General features: G+C 34.5%; 1 protein-coding gene across 2 annotated transcripts; it reads right to left on the minus strand.

Annotated features, from left to right (window-relative positions):
- Nucleotides 1–2,641: 2,641 nt before the first annotated feature.
- LOC121992442 lies at nucleotides 2,642–18,266 on the minus strand. 2 transcript variants are annotated; one of them, XM_042546823.1, is made up of 4 exons: nucleotides 18,132–18,266; nucleotides 17,892–18,014; nucleotides 3,930–4,039; nucleotides 2,642–3,150 (listed from the first exon to the last, which is right to left on the minus strand). In XM_042546823.1, exons 3-4 carry the CDS (start codon nucleotides 4,024–4,026, stop codon nucleotides 2,918–2,920), a joined length of 330 nt encoding a protein of 109 aa, XP_042402757.1. In that variant the 5' UTR covers nucleotides 4,027–4,039; nucleotides 17,892–18,014; nucleotides 18,132–18,266; the 3' UTR covers nucleotides 2,642–2,917. The 2 variants fall into 2 exon arrangements, with proteins under 2 accessions (XP_042402757.1, XP_042402756.1); XM_042546822.1 differs by having other exon boundaries at nucleotides 17,892–18,254.

Consider the following 18,266-nt stretch of genomic DNA (forward strand, 5'->3'; position numbering starts at 1 on the left):
GCTTCGCTCGTGCGTGGCTCTAGAAGGGTCAATGCTTCCCCTTCGCTGATGATGCTGTCGTCGTTCAGGTGATCTTCTTACGTCTTCCCACCGCCCCGTGGATTGATGCCCATGTCGTTGATCAGGAGAAGGAGATCGTCGGCGATAGCCCCTTGGGGTCGGTCTGGCGATTGGTGTCAGAACATAACAATCGCGTGTATTGTGCGATGCCGACTGGTGGAAAGAACAAAACATAAATGTCCATACCTTGCCCTTCGGTGTCTTCTGCCGGTCGGAAGCCACATGCTGCACGGCATGCACCCTCGTTTCCTGGTGCGGTCAGCCTTCAGCTCTCGACCCCTTTGGCGGTTGGTGGCTATTCGACGGTCGCCGCTCAGTCGACACCGCGAGTTCGGCTGGTGCCTCCTTCCTTCTCGCGGCCTGGGCTTCCTCCACGTTTATATACTCATTAGTCTTCTTGAGCATGTGGTTGTAGGCGTACGGCGGCTTCCTGATGAACGACCAGAAGAAATCCCCTTCGACGAGCCCCTGTGTGAAGACATTCATCATGGTCTCTGACAAGACCAAGGGGATATCCATTGCTACCTGGTTGAAGCGTTGTATGTACGCTCGGAGGGTTTCTCTCGACCCTTGCTTCAAAGAAAACAAGCTGATGCTCGTCTTCTGGTAGCACCTTCTACTTGCGAAATGATGTCGGAAGGCCGTTCGAAAATTCTTGAAGCTTTGTATCGATCCGTCCGGCAGTCTCCTGAACCATCGTTGTGCCGAGCCGGAGAGCATGGTAAGGAAGAGCCGGTACTTCACCCCATCTGTGCATTGGTGAAGGGTGGTCGTGTTATCGAACTTACCCAAATGGTCGTCTGGATCGGTCGACCCGTTGTATTCTCCAATGATCAGTGGAGCATAGTGTTTGGGGAGAGGGTCCAGCAGTATCGCTTTGGAGAACTGCCGGTTGATCTGCTTGAGGGGGCGCGTCTGCTCGCGGTGCTTTGCCTTTCCGGGCATCCCGAATGGGCGCTTCGTCCGAAGAAGATCCTCGTTCTTGATTCGCTTGCGCGATTTCCAAGGACGTCTGGAACAGAGCCCGATGGAACGATATTGGCGTGGGGGGTGCTTCTCCTTGCGTGCCGACCGACCCTCTATTTTGCGTCCAGATGGAGGTTTCTCCGGCCGGTCCTCTTGCGCCACTCGACCCTCGGACGCAGATGTTGCTTGCTGTGCCAACCGATCGGCTAGCGCCTTTTGCTGTTGCTGCTTGACCATTTTGGCTGCCCGAGCTTGCACAAGCATATCGAGCTCCTCTTGAGTGAGCGTCACGGTGTGAAGTCGTCTAGCTTCTTCCATCTTCTCGGCTCGGATACAAGTGTGTTTTCACAGACGGCGCTAAATTTGATCCTGTCCGAGAGTCGAGGCGATGGACACTGGGGGACGTGACGCTCCTGTTGACTGCTGACTAACTCCGAGTTGAAGGAACCTGCAACCACAGCGGCATCAATGCCGAGCCAGGGAGGAGTTCCCCGACGATGACCCTCCGACACTCAAGTCAGTCTCCGGCAGTATATAAGAGAGGAAGCAAAGAAGCAGAGTAACAGTAGCTACAGTAAAAAAATGTGTTTACCTCCGTCGAAACTTGGAACCCTTTATATAGGGCTCTAGAGAAGCGCGTGCACGCTCCCCGGGGCATACACGCTTCTCAAAGCTTCCTCTGAAAAGACATGTCAGGAAAGCATCCCTGACACCATACTTCAATGACCGGGCATATCTCTGACATGACATTGGAAACTTCCGTCGTACAATCTTCTACCTCACCATGCTGTCTGTCGATGGTGCGGTTTCCTATGAGGATATCGGTTGATCCTCCTTTTGTCTGTTATTAGGCCGCGCGGGATGGTCGCTCGGCCATACCTCAGCCGTTCGGGTAGTCTAGCCCTTGGGCTGAGCAGAATGGTCGCTCGGCTGGCATTCTACTGTTCGAGCTATCTGAGAGTGACCGTCGGTTCTGAGACTTAATGCAAGCACGAACGAGCTGGCCGCTCGACATATATCTTGTTCTGAGCGTCGGAAGCTCAGTATGCGATCGAGCTGTGGTAATCATCGGGTTGATATCGACTCGACTGTCCTTCGAACCGGTAGGGCGAGTGGGTCGTCCGATTGGCCAATGACACAAGACTATTGACCTCCTTGACTTTGACCCCCACCGTGACGACCCTTTGAGAGATGAGCCCTTATCACTATATATATATATATATATATATATATATATATTATTGATATTAAAAATAGATTATATAAATATTAAATTTATTTTTAAATTATATTTATATTTTATTAATATGATGTTAATTCTAATGGACAAGCCAGCTCAGGTGCCTTAGATCATCCTCATCTGTCAATCCTGCCAATCTCCTCCGCCATAGAACGGTACCAACAACTGCTATAGGCTCCGCTAAATATGAACATATGTATATCAATGTCTGAATCCATGCTCCCCTTCCCCTAAATGTCAACACACATGTATATCAATTTTTTTAATCAAATAACCTTAATCACCACAAAACTTAGTTTACGGCCTTATTTGTCAACTAGAATCAATGACCTCTCGAAAATGCAGCAACTCTAATTCAGAAAAGATATCCTTAGGTCATGAAAATTTACAATAACAGATTTATCTCAAGAGCCCAAAACAGTGTGTCACTTCAAAAGCCCAAACGACCCCCAAAAAACAAGATCTTCTAAATTAGAAAGCCGATATTTTTCCTAGTTAGACTCTCGTGAAACATATTCATCTTCGCATACCTTTCAGTGGACTATGCAATATTTGCATTCAAATGTTGTCGAATCAAGTATAGACGAAAAACAAGAACACAACGTTGATTCGGTGGTAATTAAGCAAAGCATCTGAAGTAAGCCCGAAGCCTCATTCCGCTTTCTCCCTTGTTTCTGCACTGTCATTGCTTGTCGCAGTAGATGCTTGTGTTTGGTTGATGCTAGCTTTTGCATCTGCCAAAAATGCAGGATCTGGCTGGTGCTCCCTGTTGCTAGGCTCCTTCAGTGCCATGAAGATGTAGATTCCAATTACCAGATTCACTGATATAACAGCCAGGAATCCACTTACAAGTGTTTGGGATGAAGAAGAAAGATGGCCTGTACCTGTTTGTAAGAAATGCACCCCATTATAACATAATTGAATAAAATAGTGATTTCCCTCTTGACAATATGATTTTTGAGTATAGAAATATATAATAAACACATGCTCCATATATGAATGAACAATATTGCAAATTAGGTTTCATGTATAGAAATCAATCTGACATTTATGCCCACAAAACTTACACTTAAATTTCTTACAAGGAATCTATTTGTGCTAAAATTATAATAGAATTGATTATGTTCTCTTCATACAATCATGCATCATACTCATATTTATCTTTTTATTTTTATTGCACTCTCCTACCAAGTTGCTAGTGTTGCTGATGTCTATTAAACTAGGAGAGCAAACATTTTCAACTTTTTATTCTTTTCCATAAAATTAGAGAAATTATATGATATGTATTTAACCCTTTTGATTCTAGGAAGAAATAAATCATGAGAATAGTTTTGCGAGGAGTGTCATTGGACTTTTGAATATGTTAACCTAAAACAGAATAATTTTACATATCGTGGATAAAAAAATTACACCTAATATCACATTATTTGGTGAAAAGCAAGATGCTAATGTAGGCAGCAGGAAACGAATACAACAAAGGATATAAAGCATGACAATCAAGACAAGATAGATGTGATTCAAATCTCAAATTTACAAAAAAAAAGAAATTAAAGAAGCGGATAATAATATCACTCAAAAAAACAAGAATGCAGTCCTGAGAATAATGATGTTAAGCAGTTATTGTCAATGATGATATATACTGCAAGGAAAGGGGAAAGCATACCAGGAAACACATGATTGTTAAAACCATATAAGATGACTACTGGAGCTATCCACATGATCATGGATGCAATAAAGAACTTCTTTATCACCCTTGACATTGCCTCTAAAAGTCTGCAATTTCAAGACAAGATAAAAACAAACTTATTTTGCTACAGCATCATGTCACACTAGAAGGTCCTTTACTTCATTTACTTTAAGTTAGTTGAGCATCTGAATTGTATCCTCTTCTATCAGTAAGTCATCTCCAAAACCTATTTTTTATTTGTGCCTTAACATACATAACTTTTTCATACATTCACACTCAATCTAGTAAAACAAAAGAAAGGTAGATCCAACAATATCAATTACCTATATCATCAAAAATGGTATCTTACTAACTTTTATTTAGCAGAATTCTACTCTTTTTTCTTTTTTCTTTTTTCTTTTTTTTTTGTCTGAATTTTAGTTCATGATTCTAACAAGATTGGATTGGTAATCACCAATAAAAACTTTGAAAATAAAATTATCAGGAAGACTGAAAGTAAAGTTTCAAGTAGATACACATTCAGGATCGTGGAGAGTTTGATTCCTTACCTAACGGTTAGACATGGTAGACATAAGGTATAGGATAGCATAACATAACATGGCACTGAATTACTTATGGTGATGATTCTAATGATAAGATACTCGCACATAATGATTCATGCTAGCGGATGATGAATTTGTGCCTTTAGCCTATTAAATGATCTAGACAATGTTAGTTATATTGTTTTTTCTTCTCAATCATATGCCAGCTACATCGGCAAGGATGAGCTTGGGCTTCCTTTAGTAATCACATAAGTAAAGTGGTGCACATGGTGCCACTCTCTTTCACAGTATAGGAGAGTTGAGAGAGTAAATACCTATGAATGTCCAAACATGTTCCTTTAGTTTGTAATAGAAGCAGTAAGCAATTGGATGATATACATAGCAGTGCAATATTTATTCATGATGCATGCATGTATTTCATTCTTTATTTTCCTATTATAGCATAACTGCCTCATTTCACTCAATTTGCTTGACCTACTCAATCTTCCTTTGCTTACAACCCTTCTCTTGCCACTCCAAGACCATGAGAAGAGGGTATTTAGGATTTTCATGAGTTTATGGCCAAATTTTGCTAGGAGAACTGCTTTAGAGACACTTTGCATGGTTTTGCAAGATTTTAGGATTTCACTAGTTCTTATTATCCTATTTGGCTAATGTAGTTAAAGTTATATATTCTGATACTAATTTATCATTTTACTTGTATTTTTGAATGTATAAGAACTTGATAATAAATATTTCTATAGTTTTAGAATTCACTTAATAGATTTTTCTAGATGAGAATGCACGAGGAGATAGGATAGTGATATAGCAAGAAACTCAACTCATATTTGAGCCCAAAGGACCAAACACAAACTCTTACCAATCTAAATTTAATCTCAACCTCTAGGAGTGTAACTAACCTCAAAATAAGTCTCTATTGTATTGATTTAATCCTAATCTTCTCAGCTTACATCAATTTAACCTCTTAATTCTTAAATCAATAAGATTTAAATTAGAATCTCACAGAAGGATAACAAATGAAGATGCTTAATTGGTTGAAGAAAAAATTGGAGAGACCAGGGGTAAGATCAAGAATGGTGAGTTGACTGAAAACTCAAAATCTATGATCTTTTGAAGCAAGAAATTGTCTTAAATTTCACTGTTAACAAAAGTAAAGAATTTAATAATCATTATATTAATTTAATTTACACACTCAAAACATCTGGAAACGCTTTCATTAGTTAAAACAGAAAATTTTTGCAAGAGTTGAGAACTACGAAAAAATTTGGATACTTGTAAAACATGAGAAATTTTATCAGATAGTTCCTGATAGAAATAGTTCAAACATAAACTTAATATGAACTACTTTTTATCATGGCAGCTGTAATTGGAAGCTTCAATTTCATCCAGCAAATTATTAACAATGGGATTATGTAGAAATAAATCTTTAAAAAACAAAAAAATCGTCTAAATTGGATAATTTGTTATAGAATAATCCACATAGCATTTTGGTTGGAAATCATTCCACAGATACGCAGGAAAATAATTCAAAAATATACAAAACAATTTAGATCAAGGTAAATAATCAAATAAAAAAACATACTATACAAAGGAGATGGAAAACTTAATTTGAATGAAGAAAAGCACACAAAAGTAGTTGTTGCAACTGGTATAAGGAAGATCATATAGATCAAACATAAAACATAAGTATACAGAAAACTTGTTCAAACAAAGAATTTAGCATTTGGAAGGGTTACACAAGAGTAGACAATCCTCCTTTTCCCTCACTAATCCTACAATCAGACAAGGTTTAAAATCTTAACTTGTGCCGAGATTTCGGTCTCAGACTGGAACAATGCGGTTTTAGTATTGTATCGCGTCTTGCCGATACGGTTTCAATATTTTTTTATTTATATATATATATAGTAGATAAATATGTTTAATGTGTATAATTTAAAAATAAGTTGTATACTGATTTTATATAAATTTTTCATTATTGAACAACTTAATATTAGTAGACAAAAATAATTAAATATATTTTTCTTAAAAAAAATTGATCTATCAATAACTCGAATTAAATGGAAGCATTGGTTCTTGCAACACATTAACTCCATAGTTCTCCAACGCCGAGCTTAAATAATCCCATGACATGCAATATTGATATTGATTTCTTCACATGTTTATCAGCATGTCTCGATTCACCACTAGAAGTTGGATTTGAACTAGCACCGCTAAAATCAGAACGGGCACATGCATAGATAAACATACGTCCCTAAGTTCTGATATGATGGATCACCATATGATACATCAGAGTAATAATTAGAAGGCTGAGAGCAAGATGAACTTTGATCAGAATCAAGGATTTAAATATCATCCCATGTCGCCCGAAACGGACGATTTTTATCGTTTCAGAGCGACACCAGCACAACACGCACAACAATTTCGTGTGTGTCACACATGCACAACAGAAGGAATCGAGCCAATTCCTTGTGTCGATCATGAGTACGATTAATAAAAAAAATACTGTATACAGATGAACACTAACCTGGAAGCGCGAAGGCAAACAACGAGAGATCAATAGCGGGGATGCGACGATAAGGCGATAGCGAGGCAGTAGCAACGCGACAACCACTCTTTGGACATGTATGATTTCAATTTGAGATATATTGAATCGACAAAAAATTCGCGCCAAGGGGGGCGAGGAATTTTGAGGAGAAGAAGGGCTGAAATGGGAATCAGAATCACGAGGAATTTTAGGGTTTTAAAAAATTTAATAAAATAATTTTAATTAAAACCATTATATTAAAATAAAAAATATAAATAATTATAAACAGTGTTATACATATTATATCGATGATATAAATTTTTTTATAAATCGTATTATTTAAATTATATATAATTTCGAATTAATAATTAATAGAAAAATTATATATTATATATTATATAAATAATTAAATAAACTATTAATTAACTAATATAATTATAATATTTTATATTTTATTTAAAATATAAAAAATAAAAATATTCTAATTAAAGAATTTAAATTCGTATTAATAATTTCTTTAAAATCAAACTTTAAATTATATTTCATAAATTAAAAATAAATTAAAATTTCAACAAATATTTAAAATAATTTTAAAAATTTATAAATAATTCTAAAATTTTTAATTTTAAAGGAATTTAAAAATATATAAATTTTTAAATAAATTTAATTTTGGAATATATATATATATATTTAATATACATATTATTCAAAATATTTACAAATTATAATTATATAAATATATAGTATTTAAATTAATAATTAATTAAATAAATAAATAGTTAGTTTATATAATCATTATATATAAATTAGTATCTTTATATTAATTTATATAATTATTATAGATAATAAATTCTTTTTCATCAGAATCAATTTGAGATTTGAAAATATTAACATATTTAACTTTTTTACTTTTAGGATTCTTGCTTTCTAAGTATATGAAATATATTTTTGTTGATATGAATGTCTCTATCTAATCTGTCTAGGAAATATTATGTGCCCTTTATTTCAAACATTTTGAAAAAGGTATGCTATCAAGTTTATGATTCCTAATAAAACACTTATAATCTTGTGAACTTCTAATCATTTTAAACTGAGAACGTTGAATTAATATTCTTAAGAGATTGTTTCACGTTGACTTTATAAAAATATATTATAAAAGATTACTTGGCTCCACATACTTAATTTGTAAGTTTACAACGATAAAAACATTCTTGAAGTTATAAAATGATCATTACCTATAAATTTTTATACCAATAAATATATAACACTGTAATTTTTTTATATATATTATATAAAATACATAAACTCTAATTATGTAAATATATATTATATAAATTAAGAAATAATTAATTAAATTGATAATTAATAATATTTAATAATTATAATTATAATTTTATTAATCTCTATTTTTAAATGAATATTTAAACTTTTATTTCAAAATAAAAATTATATTATGCATTTTAATAATTATTTAAAAATAATAATTAATATTTATATATGAAAATATTTATTTTATTTATTATTTTCATTAAAACCATATATTCTTCTTATAATTTTTATAGATAATCTTCTTATATTAATTTTGTTAACCTTATTATTCATTTTCTATAATACATAGGTAATAACACTAAAATAACAATCTTGTAAGTCAGTTAGGAAACACGTACATCGATTAGAGAATCGATTCCATTGCAATATTTGTATTATGATATGATTGGACGACAGTGGTGGGTCGCATTTAAAACATCTTGTTGGTGGATATCTGGATGTTTCTAATTGTCCAAAAGTTTCTCAAGAAGTTCATCGTGCAATGAAAGAGGAGCTTGATGGTAAAAAAAAATATTAAAGTATAAACACAATAACAACATGAACTTTTTGATAGCCAAAGCTCTAAAGAACCAATATATGATGAATTTGAAGATCACGGTGAAATTCCAAATGACGAAGAATTTTTAGCAACTCTCAATACCTCTCGAACTCAATATGAATATGAATAACATATGCGACATAATGGTGCAGTAGTTGGCGCTAGTAGAAGTGGGCCGGTGGAAGTGACTCAACTAATGCAACAACATTGGGAAGGAGTGCAAGTGTTCGTATTATTTCAACACAAGGTGATATTGGTCATTTTTTTCCTTCTATGAGGCAAAGACGTGTAATTGATATTACTGATATTAATCCATTGGCTAATAAATGGACTAAGATTGATGATGCATATACAAAAGCAAAGAAGAAATCAATCGATCAAAGTATTGATAAATTTTTCTATTATAATCATATTCCCCCTAATGCAGCAAACAACATATACTAACTAGTATGGTATCTAACATCCAAAAATATAGTCTTGGCATTCAACCTCTAACTGCATATGAAATTGTCGGTCCTATCGTGCAAGAAACAATGAAACTTAAATGGAGTTAACGTTGATGTGGGATGACTGGATAGGACCTACACGGTGAGCATTATCAACTTTCTACTATGCTACAATAGTAAGGTGACATTTTATAAATCTATTGATGCAACTACACAATGTCATGATACACCCTACATACATCGTTTGATGGATAGTATAGCCCAAGAGATAGGTGCAGAACATATAGTGCAAATGATTACAGATAATGGTGTTAATTTTAAGAGTGTTGGAGAGTTATTGGGGCAAAAGTATGACATCATACGCAACACACTGTGTAAGATACGACAATTAAATAATAAGTGTTATTGGAGAAATAACTTTATTGGATTTTTCAAAAAAATTTAGAAATTTTTCAAGAATTTTTAGAAATTTTTCAAGAATTTTTAGAAATTTTTCAAAATTTCAACAGAGTCTGTATGACACGTTTAAGATCATTGGACTAAGAGAAAGCCTGTTTTTTGAATACAGATAATGGTGTTAATTTTAAGAGTGTTGGAGAGTTATTGGGGCAAAAGTATGACATCATACGCAACACACTGTGTAAGATACGATAATTAAATAATAAGTGTTATTGGAGAAATAACTTTATTGGATTTTTCAAAAAAATTTAGAAATTTTTCAAGAATTTTTAGAAATTTTTCAAAATTTCAACAGAGTCTGTATGACACGTTTAAGATCATTGGACTAAGAGAAAGCCTGTTTTTTGAATACTCATTTAAGATGGGAGTTGATTGCAATTATTAATATAAGGTTTAATTAATTAAACCTAAGTTGTGTTATTAAAACCTAAGTTTCCTCGCTATTCATTCTTGATCCCTCTCTATTCCTCCCAAATTTATATTCGCCGATCCTCTCTCTCCCTTCTCTGCTCATCATCGTCGCAAACTACCACTGCTGGCGCGTTGCCTCCCCAATCATCTCCAATTGACCTTTTCGTCCGAATCCCCTACCCTAGCTCCCGATCCACACTGTCGTGCCCTGATTCGCCGAAGCTTCTCGAGATCACCGTCGACCCCTGCTCCTCTCAACCGATCGACACTACCACCGTTAATCCCCTACGCTGTCAGTCTGACACGGACATCGCCTTCTCCTTGCAAGCAACTGGAGTCAGCGCCATCTCCCTTTCTTTCCACAAGACACCGGATCTGTGCCCTAGCTTCGACCCGTCGTCGCCGCACCACCACACCTCCCACCCCTAGAGTTCCTATTCCTGACTGAGGGGCCATCGTCCTATCACCTCCGCCCCGTGGCCACCACAGCTAGATGTGGCCAGCATAGTCAGTCGTTGCCTCCTTACTTTCACTTCGGCCAACACAGTCAAACATAATTAGATCACGGTCATCACAGTAAGCTCATGGCCACTGTGGTCAATTGATTTTGCCGGCAGCTCCCACTCACTGCCATCCTAGCTCCCTGGCCCAGTGCCTTTGCTGGTCACGGTGAGCCGCTACTAGAGCAACGCTGACAACTAGAAAAGAAAAGAAGAAGCTATAGGTATCAGATTTTGTACCTAGTTGCATTCATTTAAGTTGATTAAATGAATTCTATTAACGATCAATAACCATGGGTTGGATCTCACTATAGGAATTGCAAGTGGCTTGCTGGATCTCCTTGCTGATTTGGGTTAATTAATCTGGCTGAGGAGTTAAGCTTCACTCAATTGAGTATATGGTGAGTTCAATTCTATTACTAATGAGATTTATGATCAAATTAAGTTAAGTATAGATTTATTAGATCTTAGAATGGTAAATGGAATGGTTGGATGGTTAGTTCATGCCTTGTTTGGATAATTGAAGCATGTTAACGGAAAGGGTTAATAAATTTGGTTGGATTAATTCATAAGAAGATTAGCTTGAAGGAAGGGATAGATGGAATTAAAACATGGATTCCTAATCAGATTGGGATTACGTTTTTGCTACTTGGTTTATGATGGAACTTAGCTATAATATGTATCATATGATGCAAGACGTTGATTCGAAACTGTTGGTGATGTTTGAGTTTCGATATTTGACAATATATGGATATTGCAGGTGCAATTGTCCATATGGGATATTAAAGGTCAAAGGTTGACTAGAAGAGTCAAGTAGGTCAAGGTTGACCGAATACTTAACTGGCAAATCCTAATTAGAGGTTAGACAAGGTCAAGATCAACGAAAAGGTTAGAAGAAGAAGAAAATCCAAGTGGATCAGTGTTGACCGGACACTTGGTGTGAAAAGTCCTGATGAGTAAAGTCAGATAGTTGAAAAGCCTTAATGAGTGAAGCTAGCCAAATTGGAAAGTCTCAGTGAGTGAAGCTAGGCAGATGGAAAGTTTTGGTGAGTGAAGTCAGGCAATTGGAAAGCCCTAATGAGTAAAGCTAAGCAGATTGGAAAGTCCTAATGAGTGAAGCTAGGCAAATGGAAAATCGGTGAGCGAAGCAGGCGGTTGAAAATTCTAGTAAGTGAAGATAGGCAGATTAGAAAATCCTAATGAGTGAAACTAGGCAGATGGAAATTATGATGAGTGAAATCAGGTGGGAAAGTCCTAGTGAGTGAAGTTAGACAATGAGGAAGTTCTGGTGAGTGAAGCCAGACAATTGAAATCCAGGTAGGTAAAGGTTGACCGAACATCTGGTGAGTGGAAACCCAAGTGAGTCATGGATGATCGGACACTTGGCACGAGATGGTAAGTCCAAGTGGGTCAAGGTTGACCGAACACTTGGCACGAGACGGTAAGTCCAAGTAGGTCAAGGTTGACCAAACACTTGGCACAAGGAAAAAAGTCCAAGTAGGTCAGTGTTGACTATTGGTGACGAGAATGAATAGCGAGGAACTTTGCATGTTGATAGGTTGACCAGTTCCAAACATTGGGACTAAGAGAAAGCCCTGATTGGCACGAGGAGAAAAGTCCAAGTATGCCTGTTTGGAACTTTGCATGTTGATTATACCTATGTGGTAGTGTGCATACGTGTCTGGTATGACTATTGGAGGTATCATGTTAATTATACCTACGTTGTAGGGTACGTACGTGTATGGTGTGTACGTGTCAAGTGTTGCTACTTATTGTATTTGTTGTTTAATAGACACTAGTTGGATCTACCTATACATATAGATATAGGTGTTGGATCATTATACCGGAGGCATTTATGATAATTAAGATGTTGCATTGATAATGATTGTGTTGGTATCATGATTACTTACATCATGTCCATCATGTTGATGACCATTATCACCCTTGTGGTGTGAGAGAGTTGTCAGTTTTTTTTAGCTGCTCATTTGGCCACTGAGAGAGAGTGGTAGCTTGAAGTGGAGCTTACCACCCGGCCACTCAAAGGTAGTGATAGTCGGCGATGTGCGCGGTCAGGGACCTCGATGTTACGTAGTGAGATAGTCACTTAGCGAACTGTCCGCCTTGACTACTCTATAGTGGTATCTATAGGGTAGTACTGTTGTCACGGATTCGGCCTCTCGATCACACAGGGGTCGTAGTCTCTTGAGAGGTGATTGGGAGTGACCATGATGCATGCATGGATATGCATATGATGCGCGATGCACTTTTTGAAGATATATTTGCATTTACTTGTGATTATTGCATTTGCTTGAGATATGATTGTTGCATATGGTTGTCATGTTTCATACATATTCATTTATCATACATATATATGTTGTCAGCTATGTTGTTCAAGTATTACAAGTAGATTTATTGTTGATTCCTAATGAGTTCACGAATCACTATAGACTATACCGTGTGTGTTAGATCCATATTGAATATATGCGTTTGTTATGTCAGATATGGTTGTGCATTTATTATGTTAGTGATGGTTATGTGCATTGATTATGTCATATATGATCATGTTCCTATTTCCCTACTGAGTCTGTATGTTTTGATCTCTCAAAAAAGTTATCTTGTCTATTACCCGCTGAGTCACCCGCACTCACCGCCCCTTTTGTGTATTATTTTTTTTCATCAAGTAGCAAGTAGATGATTGTGGAATCGCTTAGAGTATCCTGTCTTGCTCTCTTGCATGCTCTCCTTATGGTTTTGGTATTGTAGTAATTAGATTTAGACTTAGTGTTTGTCGTTGTGGCTACTTTACCATTTTCGATATTTGTTGTGTTTAAGCCGTATCAGCACACATTGTATCATATTGTGTGACTTTCCTATGTCTTCCACTGTGTTTTTATTACAACCGTGTGGGTTGTTTATTATTTTGTTTTCTATTCCAGCCATGTGGGATGTGTAAACAATTGCGTGGTTGTTGAGCCAGTTATGTGGACTGCATATCAAACTGCGTAGTTGTGTTTTATTTCCAACCATATGAATTGTAGGTTATTATAGTTATACAGCCGAGTGACTATGTATCCAAGTTTCATTTGTCATTATAATAGGGGAGATGTTGTCCGTTTGTCAGGCAGGGACTCCTCTGGAGCTGACACACTGTATCGATTTAATGATGTCAAATATCGATAAACTCGATATAGTGAAGGTAGTGAAAAAAGGTCAATCGTTAACAGAATTCCTTTATAATCATTATTAGATTCATGGATTAATGAGAAAATTTATTGATGAGGATATTCTGCGACTAAGAGTGACTAGGTTTGTTACTCACTTTCTCCTGTTAAAATCATTTTAAGAACAAAGGTAGATTGAAGGTCATCTTCACTTCTAAGGATTAGGATGCCTCTCGATATTCTAACACAACCGAAGGTAAGGAGGTGCAAAAAATTATTATATCTATTAGATTTTGAGACTATTCGCAGATATTGTAAAGTCCTTGTATATTGTTCTACGTAAAGTCTATAAACCTTGATCAGAATCAATCTCAGCTAAACTCTCCTGCATATCTTTGTCACCCTTATATTGACGTTGATATTGAATAGTTCTAGCTCCATAATCATAATTTTGAATTGCATGTATGTAATTTTTCTCACATATCCATGGCTTCGGTGCTGAAGTAGGAGGAACATAAGTTTTATAACCACCAGATGTGACTTCTTGTCTATATCGACTTTACGTAGAACCACATACAAGAGTTCTACGACTATAAGAATATCTACGATATAGTCCCAAAATCTAATGGATATAATAATTTTTTACACCTTCTTACCTTCGGTCGTATGATTCTCTAGATCATAAGATTGTCATTACCTATGTATTATAAAAAATTAAGAATAATAAAAAGATCAAATAGTTCACAATGTTATTCGTAACTATAACATTAACAAAATTAATATAAGAAATTTTTTTGATAAAAAATTATACGAAAAATAACTAATTTTAATGAAAATACTAAATAAATAAATAAAATAATTATTTTCATATATAAATATTAATTAAAATTTTAAATAATTATTAAAGTGCATAATAGAATTTTTATTTTAAAATAAAATTTTAAATATTCATTTAAAAATAAAGATTAATAAAATTTTAATTATTAAATATTATAATTATATTATTAATTATAAATTTAATTAATTATTTATTAATTTATATAATATATTTACATAATTACAGTTTATATATTTTATATAATATATATATATAATTATAGTTTATATATTTATTGGTATAAAAATTTCAAAGTAATGGTCATTTTATAACGTCAATAATGTCTTGATCATTGTAAACTTACAAATTATGTAAAGAGCAACTTCGTCACAGCAATATTATATAACATATTTTTATAAAGTCAACTTGAAACAATCTCCTAGAATATAAATTCAACTTTCTCAATTTAAAATGATCAAAAGTGCACGAGATTATAAGTGTTTTATTAAAAATTATAAACTTGACAACATAGCTTTATTAAAAGATCCGAAATAAAGAACACGTAATATTTCGTAGGCAAATCAGATAAAGATATTCATATCATCAAAAATGTGTTTCATATAATTAGGAAGCAAGAATCCTAAAAGTAAAAAAAAGCTAAATATGTTAATATTTCCAAATGTCATGTTGATTCTAAGACAAAGAAAAAAATTATCTATAATAATTATATAAATTAACACAAAGATGTTAATTTATATATAATAATTATATAAATTAACTATTTATCTATTTAATTAATTATTAATTTAAATAATATATATTTATATAATTATAATTTATAAATATTTAGAATAATATGTATATTAAATATTATAGTTCATATATGTATATATATTCTAAAATCAAATTTATTAAAGAAATTATATATTTTAAATTTGTTTAACAATTAAAATTATTTATAAAATTTTAAAATTATTTATAAAATTTTAAAATTATTTTAAATATTTTTCTGAAATTTTAATCTATTTTTAATTTATAAAAATAATTTTAAGTTTGATTTTAAATAAATTATTAATATGAATATAAAATTTTTAATTAGAATTTTTTTATTTTTTTATTTTTATTTTTATATTTTAAATAAAAACATAATTTATATTATAATTATATTAGTTAATTAATAATTTATTTAATTAATTATTAATGTATATAATATATAATTATAATTTATATATTAATTAATTAATAATTAGACATTATATATAATTTAATCATAGGGTTTATAAGAAAAATTATCATAACATAATCCATATAACACGGTTTATAATTATAATTTTTATTTTATTTTAATATAATGATTTTAGTTAAAATCATTATATTAAATTTTAATAAAATCCTAAAATTCCTCACGATTCCAACTCCGATTCTGATTTACGCCCTTCTTCTCCCCTCACAATTTAGCCGCTTCCTTTTTTCCATGCGATTTTTTCGTCGATCAAATCTCCATCTCTCAAATTGAAAGCATACTTCCGAAGAGTGGTTGCCACCTCGCTATCGTCTCGTCGTCGCCTCGCCGCTATTGATCTCTCACTGGTTGCATTCGTCGATACTTCCAGGTAAGTGTTCATCTGTTTATATAGCATTTTTTTGATTAATCGTACTCATGATCGACAGAAGGAATTGTTTTGATTCCTCGCGCATGCGTGATGTACGCAATGACATATGCGAAATTGTCGTCGCACGTGCTATGTCGGTGTCGCTCTCATGTCGAAACGGTAAAAATCATCCATTTTAGGCGACCGATATTTCAATGCTTGACTCAAAGTACACCATTTCTTGCAGTTGCAGGAGGGTACCTCACCCTAGTCATCAGTATTTAGATTATATTGTTGCTTGTCATTTCTAAAGTGCACCTTTAAGTTGCAGACTATGGTATGGAAATCTAAGTCGCTAGGAAGGGTGGGATTGGGAGTGCACATCACTTAGATCGTGGTGGAAGGGTATAAAAGAGTAGGTTTTTCAGAAGATATGTAAATTGGCGGCATTAGCTTCTTGAGTCGCATTAGCCTTTCTTGTCTAAGTGGGTCATAGGCAGCGGACAAGTTCTCACCCTCACACGAATGGTGATAACAGCTGAACGGAATTGATGTCTCGCCTAGGGTAGTATTTTCATAAGCAAACCACCAATTCAATGATTAATCTAAAATTCAACGGTCCAATTTGTGGGAAAAAAAAAGATTGAGAATGATGAAAATCTATTTATATCATAAGTTAATCAAACATATGACTGATTGCCACTCCATCATATATAGCGGCGGAACCAGAATTTTCATCTAGTTAGGGTGCTATATAGTTAATTATAAAAATAGATTGGGTATTTATATTGAAGATTTAAAAATAGGCTTGACTGCAAAATTGTACCAGAATTTTCTCTTATTTTCTTTTCCATGCAAAAAGGTCAACAACAAAATTTATATACAAGTCTTTCACGCTTCAAAAGACTAGAATGACATAATCTACAACCAAAGCAAAGGAGATTTCTAAAAAGTCTTCTGACTAAGAGCTTTGATTTTAAAATTTCTAGTGTTTCGTTTGTTTGACAGAATAAGTTGTTTCTTATACTTGAATAAAGCTCACAAGACAGCTTTGTTACTGTCTTTGACAATCCTTCAGGATTCATTGCTCAATTGCCCATAATCCAAACAGCGCATGGATCCCAACTTAAGTCAATGCATCTCATCATCCTATCCATCAGTCTATTAAACTAATTCTTCTTTAGTTATAAAAAAAAACAATCTGAACTTTTCTTGAATGCATAATGCAACTTAATACAATAAGATTTTATGCATCAGTTAATGCCAAAATGAGTGATTTATATATGAAGCCATTTGACCAAGACATTAACACCAAAGAATTCAGTCAGTAGTTTTGTCTCAGATGTTTGGCATGTGAAACCTATGAACATAGCTGAAGTCAAGATTGGACCTAACACAAATTTGGTAAGTAGAACCTCTAAGCAAATATGTTGTTCCTCTCCCTCAAGTTTAACTTGTATATGGTTCTTAATAATAAATTCATTGTATCCACTATAGACTGCTAGAAAAATGAGAAATGAGGCTATATTTTGAGAAAAATTTATCACGGTGATAGTTTCTAAACTATTACCTTAATTTAATTGTGGTGCAAACACTATAGTTGTATAAGTCGTCCATACCTAATTCCTTATGCGGTCGCTTGTTGTCGGCGTTGCTGGAGAGGAGCGAGATCTGAGAAACGAGATGCCACACCAGAAGGGATAATATGGTATCCCGATGCTGTCGCCTCTCGTCGGTGCTGCCTGAGAGGAAGAGTGAGGGATGAGAGGTAGAGGGGAGAGGCCGAATGGGTCAGATGAACAGTTGGAGATAGGAGATGCTGAGAGGCGAGGGAGGTGATGGATGAATATTGGAGATACCGGCGCCGTCCGGTGCCGAGGAAGGACGAGCCGACTCGGCCGTGCCCGTGCGCGACAGTGATTTGTGAGTCGGGCGATGCGAGAAAGGGGGCGGAAACACGATCCGGTTCCGGGATACCTAAATACCTATTTTTT

Source organism: Zingiber officinale, chromosome 6B (genome assembly GCF_018446385.1).
Source record: "Zingiber officinale cultivar Zhangliang chromosome 6B, Zo_v1.1, whole genome shotgun sequence".
Taxonomy (NCBI): domain Eukaryota; kingdom Viridiplantae; phylum Streptophyta; class Magnoliopsida; order Zingiberales; family Zingiberaceae; genus Zingiber; species Zingiber officinale.

Bases quoted from the DNA above. Each gene is read 5' to 3' on its own strand.
- LOC121992442 (XM_042546823.1), bottom strand. From the start codon at position 4,026: ATGTCAAGGGTGATAAAGAAGTTCTTTATTGCATCCATGATCATGTGG. The intron at 3,151-3,929 runs GTATGCTTTCCC...TCTTACAAACAG, and splicing joins TAACAATCATGTGTTTCCTG to GTACAGGCCATCTTTCTTCT.